General features: G+C 53.1%; 9 protein-coding genes across 9 annotated transcripts; 5 read left to right on the top strand and 4 right to left on the bottom strand.

Moving 5' to 3' along the window:
• Window positions 1-533: 533 nt before the first annotated feature.
• Window positions 534-824, top strand: J7T55_012727 (uncharacterized protein; the record flags this gene model as incomplete). Its single annotated transcript, XM_053145384.1, has 1 exon — window positions 534-824. The coding sequence occupies one exon, from the start codon at window positions 534-536 to the stop codon at window positions 822-824; it is 291 nt and encodes a 96-aa protein (XP_052992117.1).
• Window positions 825-2,887: 2,063 nt separating this feature from the next.
• J7T55_012728 (uncharacterized protein) lies at window positions 2,888-4,716 on the top strand (the record flags this gene model as incomplete). The annotated part of the gene is made up of 2 exons (XM_053145385.1): window positions 2,888-4,503; window positions 4,569-4,716. 2 exons carry the CDS (start codon window positions 2,888-2,890, stop codon window positions 4,714-4,716), a joined length of 1,764 nt encoding a protein of 587 aa, XP_052992118.1.
• Window positions 4,717-4,821: 105 nt separating this feature from the next.
• Window positions 4,822-5,163, bottom strand: J7T55_012729 (uncharacterized protein; the record flags this gene model as incomplete). Its single annotated transcript, XM_053145386.1, has 1 exon — window positions 4,822-5,163. The coding sequence occupies one exon, from the start codon at window positions 5,161-5,163 to the stop codon at window positions 4,822-4,824; it is 342 nt and encodes a 113-aa protein (XP_052992119.1).
• A 613-nt stretch (window positions 5,164-5,776) lies between these two features.
• On the bottom strand, window positions 5,777-6,571 carry J7T55_012730 (cupin domain-containing protein; the record flags this gene model as incomplete). Its single annotated transcript, XM_053145387.1, has 3 exons — window positions 5,777-6,049; window positions 6,128-6,316; window positions 6,443-6,571. The coding sequence occupies 3 exons, from the start codon at window positions 6,569-6,571 to the stop codon at window positions 5,777-5,779; spliced, it is 591 nt and encodes a 196-aa protein (XP_052992120.1).
• An 874-nt stretch (window positions 6,572-7,445) lies between these two features.
• On the top strand, window positions 7,446-8,324 carry J7T55_012731 (uncharacterized protein; the record flags this gene model as incomplete). Its single annotated transcript, XM_053145388.1, has 1 exon — window positions 7,446-8,324. One exon carries the CDS (start codon window positions 7,446-7,448, stop codon window positions 8,322-8,324), a length of 879 nt encoding a protein of 292 aa, XP_052992121.1.
• Window positions 8,325-9,203: 879 nt separating this feature from the next.
• Window positions 9,204-10,344, top strand: J7T55_012732 (uncharacterized protein; the record flags this gene model as incomplete). The annotated part of the gene is made up of 3 exons (XM_053145389.1): window positions 9,204-9,278; window positions 9,356-9,628; window positions 9,733-10,344. 3 exons carry the CDS (start codon window positions 9,204-9,206, stop codon window positions 10,342-10,344), a joined length of 960 nt encoding a protein of 319 aa, XP_052992122.1.
• A 450-nt stretch (window positions 10,345-10,794) lies between these two features.
• On the bottom strand, window positions 10,795-11,347 carry J7T55_012733 (uncharacterized protein; the record flags this gene model as incomplete). Its single annotated transcript, XM_053145390.1, has 3 exons — window positions 10,795-10,848; window positions 10,917-11,025; window positions 11,109-11,347. 3 exons carry the CDS (start codon window positions 11,345-11,347, stop codon window positions 10,795-10,797), a joined length of 402 nt encoding a protein of 133 aa, XP_052992123.1.
• Window positions 11,348-13,025: 1,678 nt separating this feature from the next.
• On the bottom strand, window positions 13,026-15,259 carry J7T55_012734 (uncharacterized protein; the record flags this gene model as incomplete). The annotated part of the gene is made up of 4 exons (XM_053145391.1): window positions 13,026-13,654; window positions 13,793-14,484; window positions 14,701-15,026; window positions 15,113-15,259. The coding sequence occupies 4 exons, from the start codon at window positions 15,257-15,259 to the stop codon at window positions 13,026-13,028; spliced, it is 1,794 nt and encodes a 597-aa protein (XP_052992124.1).
• Window positions 15,260-17,274: 2,015 nt separating this feature from the next.
• Window positions 17,275-19,638, top strand: J7T55_012735 (uncharacterized protein; the record flags this gene model as incomplete). The annotated part of the gene is made up of 5 exons (XM_053145392.1): window positions 17,275-17,375; window positions 17,484-17,504; window positions 17,697-17,853; window positions 17,938-18,279; window positions 18,343-19,638. 5 exons carry the CDS (start codon window positions 17,275-17,277, stop codon window positions 19,636-19,638), a joined length of 1,917 nt encoding a protein of 638 aa, XP_052992125.1.
• Between the last annotated feature and the right edge of the window lie 124 nt (window positions 19,639-19,762).

Consider the following 19,762-nt stretch of genomic DNA (forward strand, 5'->3'; position numbering starts at 1 on the left):
AGGGAGCCAACAGTGGGGTTCTCCATGAGCTTCAAGAATTGCATTTGCCAGGCGTTAGGATAGGAAAATTTGCATCGATAGTGATGGCAGGGGTTGTAGAACCCGCCATAATATCATAGAGACAGTTCTATGATATCTTATCTCTGCCCGCATCAAATAGCCTGAAGCGGAAACAGCATCACGTGGAATGAAAGGGCCCGCCAGCGAGAAATAAGTTACCGCTGTTGTGAAACGTAGCTTCGACGCTGTGACCAGGAGACCCTCCTCTGCAGACACTGATGAGGGCAGTCAGAAACCGCCACGAGAGAGAGACTGCTAGCAGTATTAGCTCCACGTCCGGGGCCATGACACGACTCTCCCGGGGGACCCGCGCTGTCACGGTGGCTCGGCCCCCACTAGAGTCTACGATGGTACGCAGCGAATTGTAGCGAGACCCCACAGTCAGTGCGGTGAAAAATCCCCGTGTGGACCGACGAAATCGAGATAAAGATTGCTTCATTTGCGGTGCGGGCAGGTGGCTCGTCACCTGTCGCATGACTGGAATCAAACGGCTCATCGGCATGAGCGCGAATGGCGTTGTTATCGGCTGGGGGGGAGAGGAGATTTCCGCGCAAGCTGTGTGGGCGGAACGGAGCCAGCCCTTGTGCGAAGTGAGCGATCTCAGTGGCTTTGGCCAATCTCACCATCAGGCGGGCGGGGGCGGCGATGGCGAGACTGGTGCTGATGAGGATCGACGGGTCCCAAGGCTGGCTAAAGGGCGGCTGCTGCTGCTGGTCGTGGGGTCTGGGACTGAGACGGCGGAGGACGGATCGACAGACTGGTGAATGGGAAGGCTAGTAGGGTACCACGTCAACAGGAATGCTGCATGAGGCTGAAGCTGGCCAACATTTAGTTCCTGTGTCGTTTGTCGACCCCCCGAATAGCCCCAGAAGATGGACACGAGAGCATCGTTGTCATATTCTGTCAGATTACATCGCAACGATGCGACAATGCAGAGGCATGTTCGGAAGCCAATTCAGCCCGTTTCGCATGAAAATTGCGAGGGTGTGATTTGCGTCCTCAAATGGGAATCCACTCGGGAGATCAGTGTTAAACTTTCACCAACGAGAAAAAGCCAGGTGCCAGGTGCCAGGTGCCAGCAGAGAAGCCGAGAAACGGCAAAGACCAGATGAACAGGCCAAGTGCGAGGCACAGGGAGCCGGCCTGCAGCTTCCAAAAATTACCCCAGCCTGCCAATCAAAGCCGGAGGCAGGATGTGGCCCCTGCTGGAAACAAATCTCGCTTCGGGCAAGTGCGTGACGGGGCTGGAAGGCCCCAGCCAATGGGCGGCAGGGCGTGCCTGGGAGAGTGGGGCGGGTCAGCGAGGACATGGGAAGGAATGGAAGGAGCTTGGCGCGTGCGGTAATAAGGCCCCGGGCAATTGCCCTGGTCCTGGCAACCCTTGGGCCATGGGTGAATGTCGATCCACTCACTGCCCTGTGCCCTGTGCCCTGTGCCCACGCCTGCCACGTTTGTTCTGAGTCGACCTCACCTCACCTCGCCTCGCCTCGAGACTCGAGCACCTACCGGCGCGCACCCACGTACCGTGGTAGCCCGCCAGCCTTAGGGAGGTCTCGTCATTTTGATCTGTTGATCTGATCTCCCGAGGAGGCCGCAGATGCCCGCCCTCAAGGCCTAAACCGATCAGTGCTGATGACGACGCCTCCCTAGGAGAATGGATGTTTAGTGGGAGCCTGCAAGGATTCAAACAAAGAGAGGCGTCCCTCGGGACTTTCTTGGGCCACCGCCTGCTGCGTTCGCCCTTCGGCCCGGCAAATAAGGAACGAGACGAACGCAGACCCCTGGACTAAAATCGCCCGTTTTACAGAGTAGTGTAGATCTGCGCCGTGGCCCAGAGCAGTTTAGTTCTAGCCAACGGTACGACACGAAACAACATGACAATGGCTAGGTAGTGCCAAAGTGCCCGGTCGACACGATGAGCGTCCATTGTCAGCAAGCTGCATCCTGGGCACCGGTAAATCGTGTTGCCTGGGAAGAAAACCTTAGAACCCCAGTCCCCAGTCCCCAGTCACCTCGAGAGAGTGAGAGAGAGGAGAGACAGAGAGAGCTTGTGCGCCCGTGGTCCCTCCCAACCTTGACCGACCCACACCAACTCTTCCCAAGGGCCCCCCTTCCCCCAGCCCAGCCCAGCTCGGGCCCAACCCAAGCCTGCAGGCGCAAGGCAAGGTGCAGGCGTAGCTGCAGGTGCACATCGCTCGCCCACACCCTTGCTCACTCCCACTCCCACTCCCATGCTCACGCTCACCAACACTAACTCACTCACACGCTGCGACGCACAGCCTCTTTCTACCTTCCCTCCTTCCTTCCTCCCGTCTCTCTTTTTAGACCTCCTCTGCAGGCTTGACCACTCCTTCCCAGCGGCGCCTCACCAACCCGCACCGTCTGTTCGCAAGCTGGCGAGAGAAAGACTTGACTGTCTTTCGTTCCCTCATTTGGCATACTTTCACTTACCTTGCCACGCAGAAACTGGCTCGACCTCGTCACTCGTGGACCCCAAGCAAGCTCAGGCTGCTGTCATTCATTTTCGGTTGCGCCCAAGTCGATAATCATAATCCTGCCTGGACCCGGATCCCGTCAACTGTGCCCGTTCACACCTGTGCAAGATAATTTCACTACCCATTCCTCTGCGCAAATTCCACGCGACGCCTCCAGTCAACAAACAATCATTTACTTTTCAGGACCAGGAGCGAGCAAAGTACCAACATCTAATGAGCCACAGCGGAGCAAGTAATCAAGCCGTATTTATGAGATAGGCCTCATTGTGCGGCCTTTATTGCGTTTGGTTTGGAGTTTGCGAGGGAACCGAATCGGCAAACGACTAATCAACATGTCTATCAAACGCAGTCATGTCCATAGGCGGGGACGCAATGATGCGAGGGATGTCGACTTGGATCTTGACTTGGATCAGAACAACGCCCCCGGCAATGATGAAGGCGGCGTGTTAACTCTACGCAAGCGGGTCGTGACAGTCTACGAGACAAAGACCCCAGAGGGCTGGCTCGGCGGTGTATTGACGACTCTTGAACGTGCGACCATCACCCAAGTTGTTCAGCAGACGATAACGGCGACTGAGGGAGACGAGGAAGCAACTCCCACACCGGCTGAGACCACTGCGAGGCAGACTGTAGATGCTCCTGTCGCCAAGGGTACACCCTTGAGCAGCAGCAGCAGCAGCAGCAGCACCACCACCAGGATCGCCAGTGACGATGATAATTCGTCCTCGGCTCTGCCCACTGCCATCATAGCGTCCACGGTATCTGAGGCGAGTTCCGGAGGCGCGCTGGCTTTGGCTAGCGAAACCGCAAGTTCGACCAGCACCTTGAAGTCATCAACGGCTGCCGGCGCCACTGATGCCTCGGCCGCATCAGCCACTCAGTCGGGCTCGTCCAGCTCAGGTTCAGGTTCAAGCGATGCTGCGACGAAGGCTGGCATCGCGATTGGTGTCCTCGCTGGTATCTTTGTCGTCCTTGGCTTGGTGTATTTTATGATCGCCAAGCGCAAGAAACAGATGCGCGAGGAGCAACGTTTGGCCGATGACGAGAAGCTCAACGGCCCATTTGGAGATCATGCTCGTGCCCCTCCGACTCCAGCGAAACCCCCTCGCCTCAGTTTACGGCCAATGACCCAGCTGTTCCTTGGTGCTCCGGCCGCAGCGGAAAAGCGAGCCAGCAAGGGGCCCCAGCAGAATATCGCCATGGTCACCAGCCCGACGATGAAGCGGGCTCCAGGTGCCAGTGCCTGGGAACGGCCCATGACCGGTGACAGCCAGAATGCGCATAACCCCTTTGGAAACCATGCGGAGACAATTCAGGAAGAGCCTCCTGCTACGCCTCGACACCCTGCCAGCCCTATGACGCCGATCAGCGAGGCTAGCATGATTCCATCGCCCACGTTCACACCTGGCCTCGCACCTGCTCCCCGAGCTTCTGCTATCACGACCGATTCTGCGGTTCTTGCTCCGATTGTCACACACTCTCCGCCGCTCTCTCCGCAGCCCCCTCAACAAGGTCTTCCCGCTGGTGCTGTTCCTGCGCCTTTGCAAATGAATCCTGCTGGTAACACGGCCCCAACGCCTGCTGTGCCCGAAGCTACCTCTGTATCGGCGGCGGCAGCTGCCGGGGCAGCCGGAGCAGTTGCCGGCGGCGCAGCCGCTGCTGGCCTTCAACGCAAGCAATCCGTTCGAAAAGACAATACTCCGGCGCCCCTCGACTTGACTCTGCCACCGAAGCTTGGACCTGTGCCCCCAAGTCCGGCGGGCACTGAGTTCAGCGTCCATGAGGTAGAATCTGGCCAGGCGCAAGAACCGTCAGCTGGCGCTGCTGCGATAGCTGCGGCAGGTGGACCGGCAGACTCAGCAGTCCATCGTGTCCAGCTCGACTTCAAGCCCACTATGGATGACGAGATGGAACTGCGCGTTGGTCAAGTCGTGAGGCTGTTACACGAGTATGACGACGGCTGGGTAAGTCACGTGGAGTATACAATTGACGATATAAGCTAACGAGACGCAGGCACTCTGCATCCGTCTTGATCGATCTCAACAAGGAGTTGTCCCCCGAACTTGTCTGTCTACCCGTCCTGTCAAGCCCAGGCCACCTCAGCAAGGTCCCCGAGGACCACCAGTCAACCCCCAGGGACGACCACGAGGTCCTTCCGTGAGCAGTCAACGTGGTCCCGGCCCTAATTATCCCCCCGGTAACCGACCGATGGGTCCTCCTGGCGGTCCACCTCATCCGCTTGCACCTGGAGCTCGAGGCCCTGGACCTATGCGGCCGATGGGCCCTCCGATGGGCCCTCCCGGCCGTCCAGGTCCTCCTCGTCCCATGGGACCGCAGATGGGACCAGGACCCCGCCCCCAGTCACCAGCAGGGCAACGACCTCAGTCACCAGCAGGGCAGCGACCTCAGTCACCAGCAGGGCAGCGACCTCAGTCGCCGGGTGGGCAGCGATCTCAATCCCCAAGTGGCACGAGCAGGCGACCAAGTCCTCCTGGACCGTCTGGTATGCAGCAGGAATACCGACCCAGCCTTGATGGTCCACCGCAAAATCCTCCTCAAGGTCCGCCACAAGGAGCGGTCCAAAGGAAGCCAGTGCCTGGTCAGGCATATTGAGAGAACTTTACGAGCTGCGCACCGGCGCCAAAGGAAATCTCTGGACCACCTGGTAGGCAAGATCGCAGGTGCAGGCGTTATTTATGAATTCGGGAGGTGACAGGACATTACCAACCCTCAATTTTGGTCACGACTAAAAGATTGGCGCTACGAGATGAGATCTTTGGACGACATTCATTTTTTTCTCTCTTTTCTATTCTCTTTTTTACACATTCAAGAGCGGGCCCTTTTTTTACTCCCACGATCCTTTTGTACAACTCTTCGCAGATTTACAACCTGCCAACACCACATAGCCAACATTAGCGTGGGAGGATGGATATGCACACAGAGTCGAGCGAGCCATCCAGACATGCCATGGACATGCTGTTAATTTCTTGCTGATAATTTCTTATTACTTATTCCGAACTCACCCGGGCCGGTGTCGGTCTTGCAGCAAGATTTGATTTCCGGCTCGAAGCCTCCGAATCAATACCATTTGTGTGGAACTTTGATCACGATGTCCCTTCCCTGCCTGCTTTTGAACGAGATTTGTGACCGCGAAATGCCAAATACCAATTCATGTGAACTGATCAGTCTCTCAATTTGGTGGTAGGGTGATCTCGTTCTATTTAATCATCATTCCCAGATGGCGGGAGACTATCTCCGACTCCAGCCTCCTTAAACCTCTCCTCTCCAACGAACAGAGGCTTGCAATCCTGCAGGCAGAAGAGCATGCGCGCCCACTCTGTTTCGCTGGGGTTCTTCCACGCGTGCATCGTCGCCCGCTGGACCATGATGTCGCCCTTGTTCATGGGGTGCTCCTCGCCGCTGTCCAGGACCGCGACCACGCTGCCCTCCATGACGATTCCGTAGTCTAGGCTCTGCGTGCGGTGCATCATGCACTATTGACGGACAGAGGAGTCAGAAGACGGGTTGTTAGGTTTGTTCCGGGGGCGGGGGGCAGTAGGATTTAGACGTACCGTGTATCCCGGTGAGAATTCCACGTAGCGCAGCACTGTGCCTCCCTTGAGCGCCAGCCCCGTCGCCTCGGGGCCTTTGGCCACGCGGTCCTCGTGGAGCTGGATGTCGGCCTCGTTGTTGAGGTCTGGAGGGAACTGGGTCGTGTACAGGACTGACATGGCAAGCTGATCATCGTCGTACCGCACCCACTGGCGTTGTGTGATGCCTCAGTCAATACATAGTGAGAGACAGGATGGGAAGCCAGGGGATGGGGTCGTGGGCTGCGGCGCGGGCAGGGACACCGCTCCCATTAGAATGTTGAGATATATGCATACCTTCACGGGTGTGGTAGACTTGACTACAGCTTTGCCCTCACTGTTGTGAGTCGTGACTTGTACCTGGACACCCGGGTTCGAGGAGATTTGGTTCTCCGTGGGCGGACGGGCCGGGGAAGAGGATGACATAGTGACAAAGAGGATTGAATGTACGACTGTAGTTGTCAATAAGACGGCTGGACCAGAAGAAGTCACTCAATAATCAGCGTCAACATATAAGTACGGAGCGGGGTATAAGATCGGTGCTTGAGTCGACCTCGTCTGGGCAACCGCGAGGAGATGATGGATGGATTGGAGGTTGAAGTCAATTAAGGTTTGCCCTCACGCCTTGTTGGGGTCGTTCGTATGACCGGACTCCGAAGCGGGCAAGGTCGCACCAGCGAAGCCAATCCAAGATAGGGCAGAATTGACTGCCGTCGGCCGACCTCGCTAGACATGTAGTCATCTTCGTGTCACCATGCCCATCTGTACCTCGGAGTATTACCCATGGTAAGGTGGTGTGGTGAAGCTGGCGAATCCTTATGTTGTGGGCAAGTCTAGTGTGGCTGGCCGTCTTCACATCTCAAGTGTCTTGGGGAACTCCGGCAGACTTGAATGTCTGGATTCGCTGAGAACTTGTCCCGCCCTCATATGCAGAGTTAGTGCATCAATGGAGCGACATCCATGACTGGGTAGAAATGCTTTGAAAAGAAGAGGCGAGGTATAGTCGCCAGACAGAGTGCCAGCAGATCATTGGGAAGGCGAACCCGGGATGCAAGGATGAATTCATGTTGCTGTTCTCTGGTATTTATATTTACGCTAGTCCACTTGGAATCTACCAATATGGCAACAACGCACATCAAAGCCGGGTACACTGACCGTGCCGGAACGGAAGGCCAGTCGTGAGTGGGGACCGGAGCCGGGTCCCCGCTTGATAAGAGCTCCGGTGGCGTCACTCGACAAGGCGACAAGATCTAGTTTGCATCGTATTTCCTCTAGGGCTCGCCCTCAAGTGACGACCAAAATGTCGAGCTCCTCACCATCTGAAGTCAAGCTCATTGAGCTGACTCCCGAAGAGCTTCGAACCAAGAAGATAGGCTCGCACAACCTCCAAGCCGCCGTCGAGGCGCTACACCGGGATGGTATCGTAGTGCTCAAGAACGCCGTCAACGTCGACCACCTGGACAAACTGAATGCGCGAATGGTACCAGAAGCCAAAGACTTGTACTCGAGGCCCAGCACGCATCGCAACTTCGGCCAGAACACAGGCAACATTCAGCAGGAACCTGTCCTCAAGGACGGTTATATCTTCCAAGACGTCATCGCCAACCCATGGGCTACCGACGTGATCCAGTGTATGCTCGGCCCTCGCCCGACACTACGTTTCTACAGCGCAAATACAGCATTCAAAGCTACAGGTCGCCAGCCGCCACACATCGACGTGGACTTTGATTTCCCTAAAGTGCCGTTTGGGTACTGCGTCAATATCAATCTCGTGGACGTCACCCCGGAGAACGGCTCGACGGAGGTCTGGCTGGGATCCCAATTCGACACGGATGTCAATGTGCTCGACCCAGAAGCGTACCAGATCCGGCCGAGTCTGCAGAGACAGCGGAGGAAGTCGTGCCCTCCTGTCCAGCCGAGCCTGCCAAAGGGGTCACTTATCATCCGGGACTTTCGCCTCTGGCACGCTGGTATGCCGAACCGGACTGATGAACCTAGGGTGATGCTAGTCACGGTTCAATTCGCTTGTTGGTATAGAAGTGAATTGAAGATGAAGTTACCGAAAGCTGTGCAGGACAAGATCGAGTGGGGTGACCTCGTTCCCTGCGTTGAGTGGATGGACGAGGGATATGATTATCTCCAGGGGGCTCATGATCACGACTTCTCGCTTCTTCCATAGGTCAAGGAGGAGCAGAGGAGTAGTTTTCAACATGAAAACATTTCAAAGCCAAACCGCGAAAAATCACAGAAGCATGATTGCCTCGACAAACAACATCGATACCGGGAGCTCAGGAGCGTGATGTAGATAGCTACAACGAATGCCATTGGTAAATAGACAATGTTCAGCTGATGATATACTAACTGTCAAGTGGGAAAACTCTGAGAGGCAAGATATTGCTTATCACGGACAAGGCCGACCAGAAGATGACTGGATGTACAATACACATGCGAGGATTATGTGCCGCAACGAGGGCCTGTGCAGTTTTCACTCTATCGGTGCTGAAATTCCAGGAAAACCGGCTGGGGCCCAAAGTGCCAATGTTGACAGGACGATTTCTGTAGCATCTGGACACTCTTGTTATGATGTTACGACATTTCAATCAAGGAGTGAATTCACAAGACATCACAAGACATGATTTAAGCTTTCCAGATGTCGCCGTACTGGATGGAGCCGTGAATGCGGTATGTACTAGAATGTCTATTGATAACGAATTGAAAAACCGCTATCAAGTGAATCCATGGAGCACGGTCAAGAGCAGCATATCTTGGTCTCCAAGTGAAGTCTCAATGTGAAAAGCAGTGAATAAAATGAAGCGTGACAAGTCACAGGAGCAGGCTCTTGGATCATATCAACCTAGCTTAAATTGCAGCTCAGAGCCCGAAGAACGCAATCAAAATCTGAATACCTCTGAAAGCTTTGGGCACCAGTAAAGATCTTTTTTACGTGCGAAAGCTTCCAAGCCTGCAAAGGTAGTCTATGGTCATCTTTCGGTCTATTTTGAAAACCCATCATCTTGAACTGCCTTTCACTCGCTTCTTCCACAAACTGGATTAGACAATGTTCTGGAGATCCCTCCTACCGTTCCTATGGAGCGACCGCCCGGGTCAATCAGAGCTTGACTCGGCCTCATCTGTAAGTTCTTAGCTCAGGTCTCCCCACTGTCTCCGGCTTCCATTCATCACAGTATGTCTAAGAATTGATTTGGACAGGTCGGAGGCAATGTGCCTTTACAAACACCAGGAGGGGGCTTCACTGTCTTCTCGGACCTGCCCGTCGAAATACAGCTCATGGTGTGGAAGCTAGCCGTCTCAAACGAAGCCAAACCGCGTCCCTACAAATTCCAGGCGGTGATTTCAAACGAATGCAAACCAATTCGCTACAATTTCCAGGGAATGATTGAGTGGTATCAGACAAATGCAAACGATGTGCCTCCGCGATTCGAATGGCATCTCAAGCCAGACAAGACCATGTCGCAGGCGACGGTCGGACTTCGAGGCCTCCTTTCTGCTTGCCGACTATCCCGCGGCGAGATGAAGAAGGTTGCAACAGATGAGATTCATGTAGTTGGTGGGGTTGTCCATTTCAGCGCCAGAGTGGATTGATCTGCCTGGATGATCTCACGTTCTTGTTCGAAAGCACAACGCTGTTGGGAAGAACAATATACAGCAAGCGACCATTTATTCAGCCAGACGCTGAGGGTCGTCTTCCGCTACTCTCACAATGGCGTCTTACGATCCAAAACCTGTGCTTGTCTAAAGAAGTCTTAGACAGGACAGACATTTTGGACCTTGGACGTTACGGCCGACACATTATCACTTCCATCCCGAGCCTCGTCCGGCTCATCGTCGATGATTCTGCGGATGAGGCACAGTACAGGGCCTCAAAAGTTTCGCAGCAGCTGTGGGCAGAGAATACGCCGCAAGAAAGCCACCGTGTGATTAAGGCAGCGAAGCAATTGAGATTGAGCACCGATCTTGAGAAAATCTTTTTTGTTTTCCTTAATATGCACGATTTCCTAACGGACGATGGAGAGGGGGGGCAGGCCGAGACACTGCAGCTTGGGTTCATGGCAATCGACGCGTCTGCTCACCAGGAGGACCTGTGGGTCACTGACATGGCTCTCATTTACGAAGCTTTTCTGTGGGAAATGGATGGTCCCCGTCATATGATCAGTTTCGGCTCAATCCGCGAAGACTAAGCACCACTCGGCACAACATACTGGGAGTGAGAAGCAGGCTCATGAACGTGACACGAAGGCACAAAGGTTGACATATGGCTCACAGCACTTTGTTGCCATCGCCTGAGCTTGCTCAAGCGAGAAGTGGACAGAATGGCAAGTGAGGCATTTTCAGATGGGGTGGAGTCTGCTACTTGACTGGATTACTAGCTATTCTTTTGTAACTGTTGATGACCACAGATACGAACGCCAGGTATGGTTCAGGGTGTCATAGATTTACCCATTTCTGGCGACAAATAACATCTTATTCGACCCATCTTGCGAGAGGTGCGACTGAGACTTCGGGTTCCCTAATGCTAGCCGAATGCAAATCCTTCTGCATCCAACCATCTTCTGCCCTTGGCCCATGGTGTCGCGGCCCCTTTTCCAGTTCAAGAGCAACAGCAATGCCATCTAAACCCCGGGCACCATCTACGAGATTGTGATGTTGGAGCTCAAGACGGTGAAGCCAACCTCTCCAGATGCCTATGATACCAGTCAGCCGCCATAATCCTGGACTACAAACATGGCAGTCCGAAGGGATGATTACTTACTCCGACTAGGTAGGGAATAGCAGCACGCAGGACGTAGTCGCCGGTGAAAGTCTCGGGAATGGAGACACCCGCTGTGAACGTGTAAGGGTATTCGAGACCCTCACGTCCGCTGTCGTGAAGCACAAAAGGTCAGCCGAGGCTCGACATGCTAACAGACTGCTAAGTGCAGAAAATGTAGTGTGGTATGCTTACGTCAAAGTTGTGTAACCAACCTGAGTTCCGACGGCATCGCCGTAGGCGTACTCTGGCTTCGCAAGACCCCAGATAATACCAAAATCGACCCAGTTCTGGGAGTAGATGGCAGTCTGCAGAGTCGCCGTGATGTTGCTTCCGGCGGCGGCCTCGGCGGGGGCCGTCAGGTTGGTGATGTAGCCCATGGCGGTGGGGGCAGCGGCCAGGGCGGCAACGGCGAGAGACTTGATAGAGACCATGTTGGCGTTTTGTGCAGAGCTGAACGAGTGTCTGGGTCGGTGAGAACGAGATCCAATGTGGTATTGACGAGATTTTGGATGCTGTTGGACAGGAGAGGAGCGTCAGGCCGGGCCAGTGGCTACGATAGGTCGGACCGTTGAGGTTATATAGCCCCCAAGCTTGACCTTCAAGTATAAAGCTGGGGTAGGGTAGTAGCCGTAATTGCCAAGGCGGCAGTCACAGGGAGGTGTCCACCTGCGATGGCTGGCTGTCTCCACAAACACGAGAGCCTTACAGGCGGGCAGGTGCAGAAACGCCGATCCCTATGGTGCTATTTCCAGGCCTTCTGGAAACTGTGGGTACTAGGGCCACAATTGCCAGTGCTGATGGGACGAACCTCCTATCCGACCCTCCACTTTAGCTTTAATGGTCCTGTGACGAATAAAGGAGTTTGGCCCCTTTTTAAAACTCTAAATCTTTCCGCGGGCCGATGCGCATAGCCAGAAACTTCAAGGCTTGGATGCACTTGACACAAAATGATCTTCATGACCATCAAGGAGCTGATCACTATCACAGTCGACGACCGGACGACTACTTCAGTGCCTCCACCGCGATCGTGATGTTGTTTCTCTGCCCGCAGCTTGAAGAGATTTTGGCCAGGACGCTGCCGGGCTCGTCTGAGCCTCCGTCAACGCACGTCATATGAACAATGACTAGCATCATTCGGACTCTCCGGAAAGTTGGTCTTGGGGTCCTTCGTAACTTCTGTCGGAGAGATGCGCCAGAAGATTTCGGAGGTGCAGATACTGGTAGTGTCAACTGACCGCTAAAAAGATTCTGAAGTATCATACCGGGAAGCAGGGTGACCTCGGTGAGCAGGTCATTTGATCAGTCCGGACTGATATAATTACTTGGGCGGGCCGGACAGGTAACTACAATATTCAACGGGCCGCCGCAGGGCTAAGAGTACGTACCTGGCAGCCCTGGGCAGGGATCAGATACTCTCGTATAGGCGTCTCTGCGTTTACCCCAGCATTTATGCAAGACAAATACGATGAGACGTCATAGTACCGGGCAGCGGCTGATCAGCCGATGCCTTGGCAGACTAATCGTGGAGACAACCTTAGTCTACGTTACCCGTCTGCCATAAACAATAGACATGGTCCAGAAACATACACTCAGAATCCTGGCTTGATTAGCAGGCTTGGATAGCAGGCTTGGATAGCAGGCTTGGATAGCAGGCTTGGATAGCAGGCTTGGATAGCAGGCTTGGCTAGCAGGCTTGATTAGCTGGCCCTCGCTTTCATCCTGCCACAGCCAATGCAGAGGTTAGATGTACGTGGGTACCGCTCCTCTCCGTGACTCTGAATCTGTCAAAATCAGAAGCTCGCCATCATCAATTCGTGTTGCTACGGATTCCGTAGCTCAATAGGCTATTTTCCACCCTTCTGTGCCTTTTGTCCATCACCACCTGTGCCTTCATGAGGCACAAAATTAAGGATGCTCGGTGCTCCTCTCGATATTACTTGCCCAAGTACGGCACGCCCTCTGCTGGCCATATTCCTTCCGGTCTCACCTCCGAATCAATCCCCTTCAGTTAGATTGTGAGCATATTCCCTTTGAATGCTGTATGTGCGCACACAATACAGCTCGAGGGATGGCCAGAAGTAAACTCACATTGTCTGAGACCTCCTGAATCTATTTCATCCACAAAGGCGCGTGATATTCCAATAGTTGTGGCGTCTCAGTGATATACTGGTCTCTCTTCTCTTGCTCGCTCCACATGCTCTGCGGGCGCAGCGACTTGTCGGCCTCCGCATCGAGAATGGTGGAATAGGGGTGGAGTCTCCTGGAGCGGGAACCAGGTATGCGCTTGCGATCAATCTTCCATGACCGGCTGAGACCATCAATGGCAGGAGGCACTGGATATGTATTCGGGTCGAACGCTTGGTAATCGCCGGCGAGGTTGCTCAGCTGCATTCGTACGTAACGCAGTCTGGGACAGGCATCGGCCACCTTTCGCAAAACCTCCAGCTGAGTTCCTTCCACTTCTTGCCGACCATCCCACTGGCTGGCATCGTATACATAGACTTTCAAGGTCAAGAACTCGAGTGCGGCCATCTCAGATAAGCCTTTGGTGACAAATCCAACAAGTCGAGGGTAGTAGATGGCGATATCGAGAAAACGAGTTGTCGGCAAAGGCATAGCAATGCTCCGCTTGTATTTGTCTTCCTCTGGGAATCTGATGGGGAAGGAAAAGCCTACTGGAGCCAAGGAGGTGGATGCATCGTTCTCGTCACGAGGAGCAAAGATTTTCCGTATCATGGCTATATGCTTCGTCAATAAAGTGCTTCCTGGTATAACAGTTCACAAGGCCCAGGTCGTATAAGAAGTAGGTTCAATACTCCCTTGAAATATATCATAACCTTGAGGATTGAATGGGAAACTGATTCAGTGTGACAAACCTTTGGTATTGGGGTAGTTAGTGAAATACCAGCCGTCAACGTGAAAGTGAACCCGAGTCAAAAGATTGCGGGCTTTGACCGTTCCGAAGAAATCGTCAATTGTACGGGAGGCGACAGGTCCTGAAGAAAGCCGAAACTCCTTGAGTTTGGGAAGAAAGGATAAATCAAAGGTGCCCCAGGCGAGTGTATTGGTTGCAATGACGCCGATCTCTCGTATGGAGGCAGGATTTGTCAGGAGGGAAAGATAGGTTGCCGAAGATGACAGACTCAATCCTGTGCCGGACAAAAGTTCCTGCTTTGGGATGTGCAGGTAAATTCCCTCTCCCAAAATCAGAGTTTCCAGGCTGAGAGGGGCGCCTCCAAGCTGCTTGTACAGTTCACAGAGTCTCTCAAGGTGCCACGCATGGTTGAAACCAAACAAATAGGACAGGCTGAGATAGCGGAGTCCAGGGGACGCCTTCAGAATCCGGCATACAGTCTCCGCCCTCCAGAATCTCGTGGGTATGTTGACCAGGGAGAGAGACTTGAGGTTTTGCTGCTGGAAACTGGACACAGAGAGCTCGCGGCACGGGGAAGCGTCCAAGCTCAAGGCCAACGTTTGTAATTGATGGGTGGAACGCTTCAGTCTGTCATCCAGGCCATTGTTTATGATCAGTACGGCTCGATCAGATGTGATGAGAATACTATCCAGACTATTTATTTTAATTGTTAGCTTTGAGTTCATTGAGATGAAGCTCCATCTAGTGTTCCAAATCGCGTGCCATGTTCTTGGTGAGCGACTGCGGTATGTTTGGTGTTTGAACAGAATCATGGTGAATAGTGGGATGCGCGTGGAGCGATGAACAACGCCGCGTGTACAATTGACAATCAGAGGGCCTACATCAACACTCCTGCTAACTGAGACTTACTTGATGGTGTGCAAGTTTGGGCAATTGCGCAAGACGCCAGTTGCTGTCTTCTGAACCAAGGCGCAAATCCATTCGGGCAGACGACCTAGCGAGGGACCACCATCGCTGGGCTCGTACCCAGGGATGAGGGAGACATCGACTTCGGTAGTCTCATCGAAGGTCAGAGTTTTCGTGTGGCAGAAGCGACGGTTGCTGGGGCTCCAAACGAGATTGTTGGGCTGAAGGAACTTTTCATTCAGGACGATGTTTCGGTAAAGCTGCTGTGAGAAGATCGCATTGAATCTCGTGTTGACCAGGCAGAGGTTGTAGAGGTCTTCGTTGGGAAACTATAGGCACGAGACGATGGGTTAGAGATTATTCGATGTGGCCTGCGCGATCCAGACCAGCTTCCCGAGCTCTTGACAAAACTCACATTGTTGCCCATTGGGATGATCAGCTCGGAAGTTTCGGCGAATCTACGAGCGGCGCCGCTGGCTGGGGAGATGATCCCATCAGTAATTTGACTCATCGTGGTGATGGTGTCTCCTGGGTCCTCCTTGATTGTCGTGCCTTGCTCCATGATGGCTGTTGGTTGAGTTCGTTGGTTGGGAGCTGGTTTGGATTGAGGGAAGGAGGTACAGTATTCACAAATGCAGTTGTTTCCAAGCAGTGTTCAGCTGGAGGTCTCCACTAAAGCACTGCGCAGGGTTTGGTGTTTGAAGCTCTCGCCGGGCCAGAAACACACGGCGTCGTGGGCAGTACCAAATGGAGCTACTGGGTCTGTGAATTAGATACCAAGGCGACCGCGAAGTTCTCGAAAGGAACTTCGCGTTCGCAGAAATCCGCCAGCTATCAAGATTTGGATACTACGACGGAACCAACATAAGCATTTCCTACTCCGGCTTAAACTATCAGCCTGTTGATATGTGTATCGTAGTTCTTCGACCAGGCTTCCGACGATCGTTTCGAGCAGTCGACTGCGCATACACATGTGATTGATAGGACTCCACAATCAAGAAGCTCTGAATATATAACAGTGTCACAAAGCAGGCAGAGATAGAATATTGAAAGTGCTTTGAAGAGGTGAGAAGCAGATGTCTTAGTAGTGATACAGCAGTGAATCTCCGACACATTATCTATCACGACACATCTTCGCGAGGCTGGGTGACAGATGAACTAAGACATACATGGGATGTCTGCATTTTATCGTCCGCACGATGTGAACTTCATGAGAGACGAAGGTGCGAGAGTGGCTGTTCACGAGATTCCTGGACTCGATTTGCTCATGATATTTCAGCCTGTTTTGGACCTTTCTGTCAAGGTCTTATGCCTGCCCAGCCTCACGTTCGAGCCTCGCGTTGGAAAACATTGACCCTGTGTGCTCACATCATTCTGCATTCTTCTATGTTAATCAAAGGTGTAAGTTTTCATCCAAGGACTCGAACAACGTGTTTGAGGCTGCTTCCAGAATATGATCGAACCAGAAGTTTCAGCTAAGTCTTGTGTACTCAACATCCTGATATAATACCATAGAATTGTGAAATATATTCTGCAAAACAGCAAGATGAACACTTGCATCACCTCGCTCAAAATATATATTATCTATGAAAGCCTCTTCTATACCACTCTCTGTTCGAATGAACTTGATGTAATGGCTCCAATGTAATATAAGGTGGGCTTTTGATGTCTATTGGGCTGTCTTTGATTTCGACGGTTATCATGTCTTGAGATATCTTTTTGAAATACAGCAGCGGTGGGCACATTACAATGTGAAGAAAGTGGTTTCACTCCCTGAGGTTGTTTCATAATTGTGAGACGAATATTGCCACTTGAGAAAAAAAGCAAAGAAAAGTGGATAGCAATAGAAAATAAACATTGTATTCAGTCAAATTAAGAACCAACTAGGTCCCCTCTAGTGGCCAGCACTTGAGGTGATCGGTCATACTACGGATCGGAGGAGGCTACTACACGGTGGGACGAAACGCCACCGAGGTTTTTCAAACAAGCCGTCATATCTGGCCGAAGAATACAACTTCCATTTCGAAGTTTGAGTTGTTTTCCTAGGCGGACAAGACGCTGACAGTCAGACTGGTTATGGCCCTTCAGCAGAAGCGATGCGCAAGGAGTAACATGAATACCTCGAAATTTTCCACTAGAGCCGGCAAACTCAATGAGGGATACAATCGCATGTTTGTCTCGAATTTGCTGAGCTATTCAATATGCAGGATGCGACCGTCCGTCTACTTGATGGAATGAACAACCTGGGTGTACGGCCCACAGTCATTCCACAAGACCTTCCCTACAGCCAATAACTGACAGAGTCTTCCTCAAGTCTTTCTATCATAGAGTTGTTTCTGGAAGAACGTTCTTGAAAATAGTGAGGCGTCGCTTTGATTTTCGCAGATCAGTAGATTCTAGCTAAACGACATAGATTTATATTATATGTTTCAAAGGACAGAGTGGTTCTATATCAACATGGTGATGTTTGGTATTTCAGTGACCTGCAGTCCGTACCACAACAGTTAACGCTTTTACCAACTAGAAAGCCAGTGTCTTAGCTTGTACTATTCATTGGCCAGTTGACTACCGAGACAAATGGGAGACGATGTATTTGTTTACATGACTATGAACCGAAATGCTGAGTCCATTCCGGCGACTCCATGTGACTTTGAGCCCACCCAACGGGCACTGGACTGGTTAGGTACTCCGCAGTCATAAAGGGCTGAGACAATTGCTCTGCCGTACAAGGTCTCTCGGTCTTTCCTGTCAGATCGTGCACATTGGTAACCAAGGCAAGAGCACAGGTCCGCCAAGTTGAACGGAAGGTGCGTCTATGATAACGAACATTTATTCCTTGGTTCCATGCCCTCCGGGTTGTTCTTCCTCAGCAAGGTCCCCACCAAAGTACGACTGAGCAGAATCACTCTCTTTCTATGCACATACTCTAGTGTCAACAATGTGCCCCCCCCCCCCAAATCAGATTATTCCTAAAGAGAACTTGCCTCTCTTTGATATAGGCCTGTGAATGCCGTCAACCTCTACCACGAAGTACTCCGTGTCATCTCCAACAGCTTCCGAGCGACAATGAAAAGCAACGGCTTTGCAGCGAACCGCTTCTCACCACTGGACACCGACCTTGGCTCGCAACACACTGCCAAAGGCATGACCCATGATGTCCACGATTCTTCTGCGTAGGAAAGCATGGGATCAACCAGAAGGTACCTGTCCGCCGACGCTAGCGATACTGCTGGGTACCAGAGCTCGGCCAAGGATTTGGACTCATTCAACTTTAGCTCACTCAAGTACAGTCTTGGTTTCTTGCTGCAGTCTCGAGAAGGTTTCGCACAGAAACGACATAAACAATCTGAGTCAATCCGCGCTGACTTCATCAACCCTCCTGGTAAGGGATCAGGCGCCAGCCCCAGTACTATTGTTGTCGAAGCCAATGTTCCAAAATGCCATGTCCCTGAAGACCCAATCAACAGAGGCACTTTCCCGTATGCCAGCCTCCCCTTCGAATTACGGCAGATGGTACTCCGTGAGCTGGTTCCCACCAAGTCCATCTGGAACGGGACATCGTTCCCGAAGTTCTGTCCGAAGGTATATCAACGGTCCTACTTCGAGAAGACAAAGTACCTCCAGAACCGCGCACTGGCTCACTAGAACATGACCAAGCCGCCGGATGAGGCTGCCCGTGGCAAGCCCGAGGATGCATGGGGCCGCAATGAGCCTGCTATCAAGTCGCTCCTGAACGCCCGCCTGGTCAGCAGGATGCTCAACCGCGACATCGACGCCTTCTTCTCCCACGAGTGCACATACTGGTTGATGATGGGCGCCACCGAGTTCTTCCTCTTCAAGTGCCTTGCGCTCGGCACGAGGTACCATCACTTGTTTCCTCGGCATGCCAGCTCTTTTCCTACGTGCCATGGTGACCAGGTCAGCTGGGGCTACATCGACGCGTACCAGGGCCCCTTGTGGCACCACAACACTCTGAGGCTGAATCGTCTGCTGTGGAAAGACATTGTCGAAAAACGTTGGGACCGCGGTCCTCGGTGCCCTGGCTATCTCAAGTTTATTGGGCGGTTCAGAAACCTAAAAGTCGTTTGTTTCATGGGCCACATCCCTAACGCGGACGAAGCTCTCGCCACCATTCTCAACGGGATCTCTGCGAAGCCCGCATGGAGGAATTGGGAACCTCCAAGGTTCCCAAGTATCCATCTCACGTTCCACCACTACGTCGGATACCATTGTTCATACCTTTGCCAGGAGTGCGCAAGAGCCTGTTCAGCCCACAGATTCTTGCCATCAGGCCCTGATTGGATAGACCCGATTCATTGCACCTCCATCGGCATGGGCCGCGAATCCTGGTTCTCGACTTGCGCTGGATGCGTCAACTGCCTAGGCTCAACCGAATCCATAGAGGTGTTTCCCTCGAACTGGCACAACCTGTTGCTAGCCTGGGAGCCCGGCCTGAGACGGAGGGGGCCGTCGGCCTACAACGCACACCACACCAGCACCCAGCTGACGACCGTGGACACGCTCTTCAAGCCGTTCCTCGAGACGTGGGACGACCCCGTCAGGGCGGCGATGCTGCGGAGCAGCCCCGGCTACACGCTCGACCCGGAGGCAGCGAAGCAGCAGCCCATCCAGCCCATGTACGGGAAGGAGGGCCTCGTCGACGCGTGGGATATGTGGAACAGGTGGGCGCACCACGCCTGGGACCGCGTCACCTTTGCAAAGTACCACGAGCGCCTCGGCTTCTACTGGTCTAGGTCCTTCCCGGACACCACGCGCTTCGAGTTCTCGTCCAAGATGCTCTACAGCGACCCGCTCGTCCCGGGGAAGAAGTACGAGCTGGACGTCACTGGGCAGTTTGTCGGGCGGCATGATGCGACTCCCTTGTTGAGAAGCCAGGAAGCCGAGGACCCAGACACTGCTCTGGAGGCGGACGATGCGTGACGGGGAGGGATATTGCCTTGTTCTGGTTACAAGTGGAGAATCTGTCAGGCTTTTTTTACTCAGCGGTCTATAGTTTTATTATTGGTTCAAACATGACAGTTGAAAGCGAATAGACAGCAATAAA

The sequence above is a fragment of the Diaporthe amygdali genome, assembly GCF_026229845.1.
Source record: "Diaporthe amygdali strain CAA958 chromosome Unknown NODE_20_length_815715_cov_65_842320, whole genome shotgun sequence".
Taxonomy (NCBI): domain Eukaryota; kingdom Fungi; phylum Ascomycota; class Sordariomycetes; order Diaporthales; family Diaporthaceae; genus Diaporthe; species Diaporthe amygdali.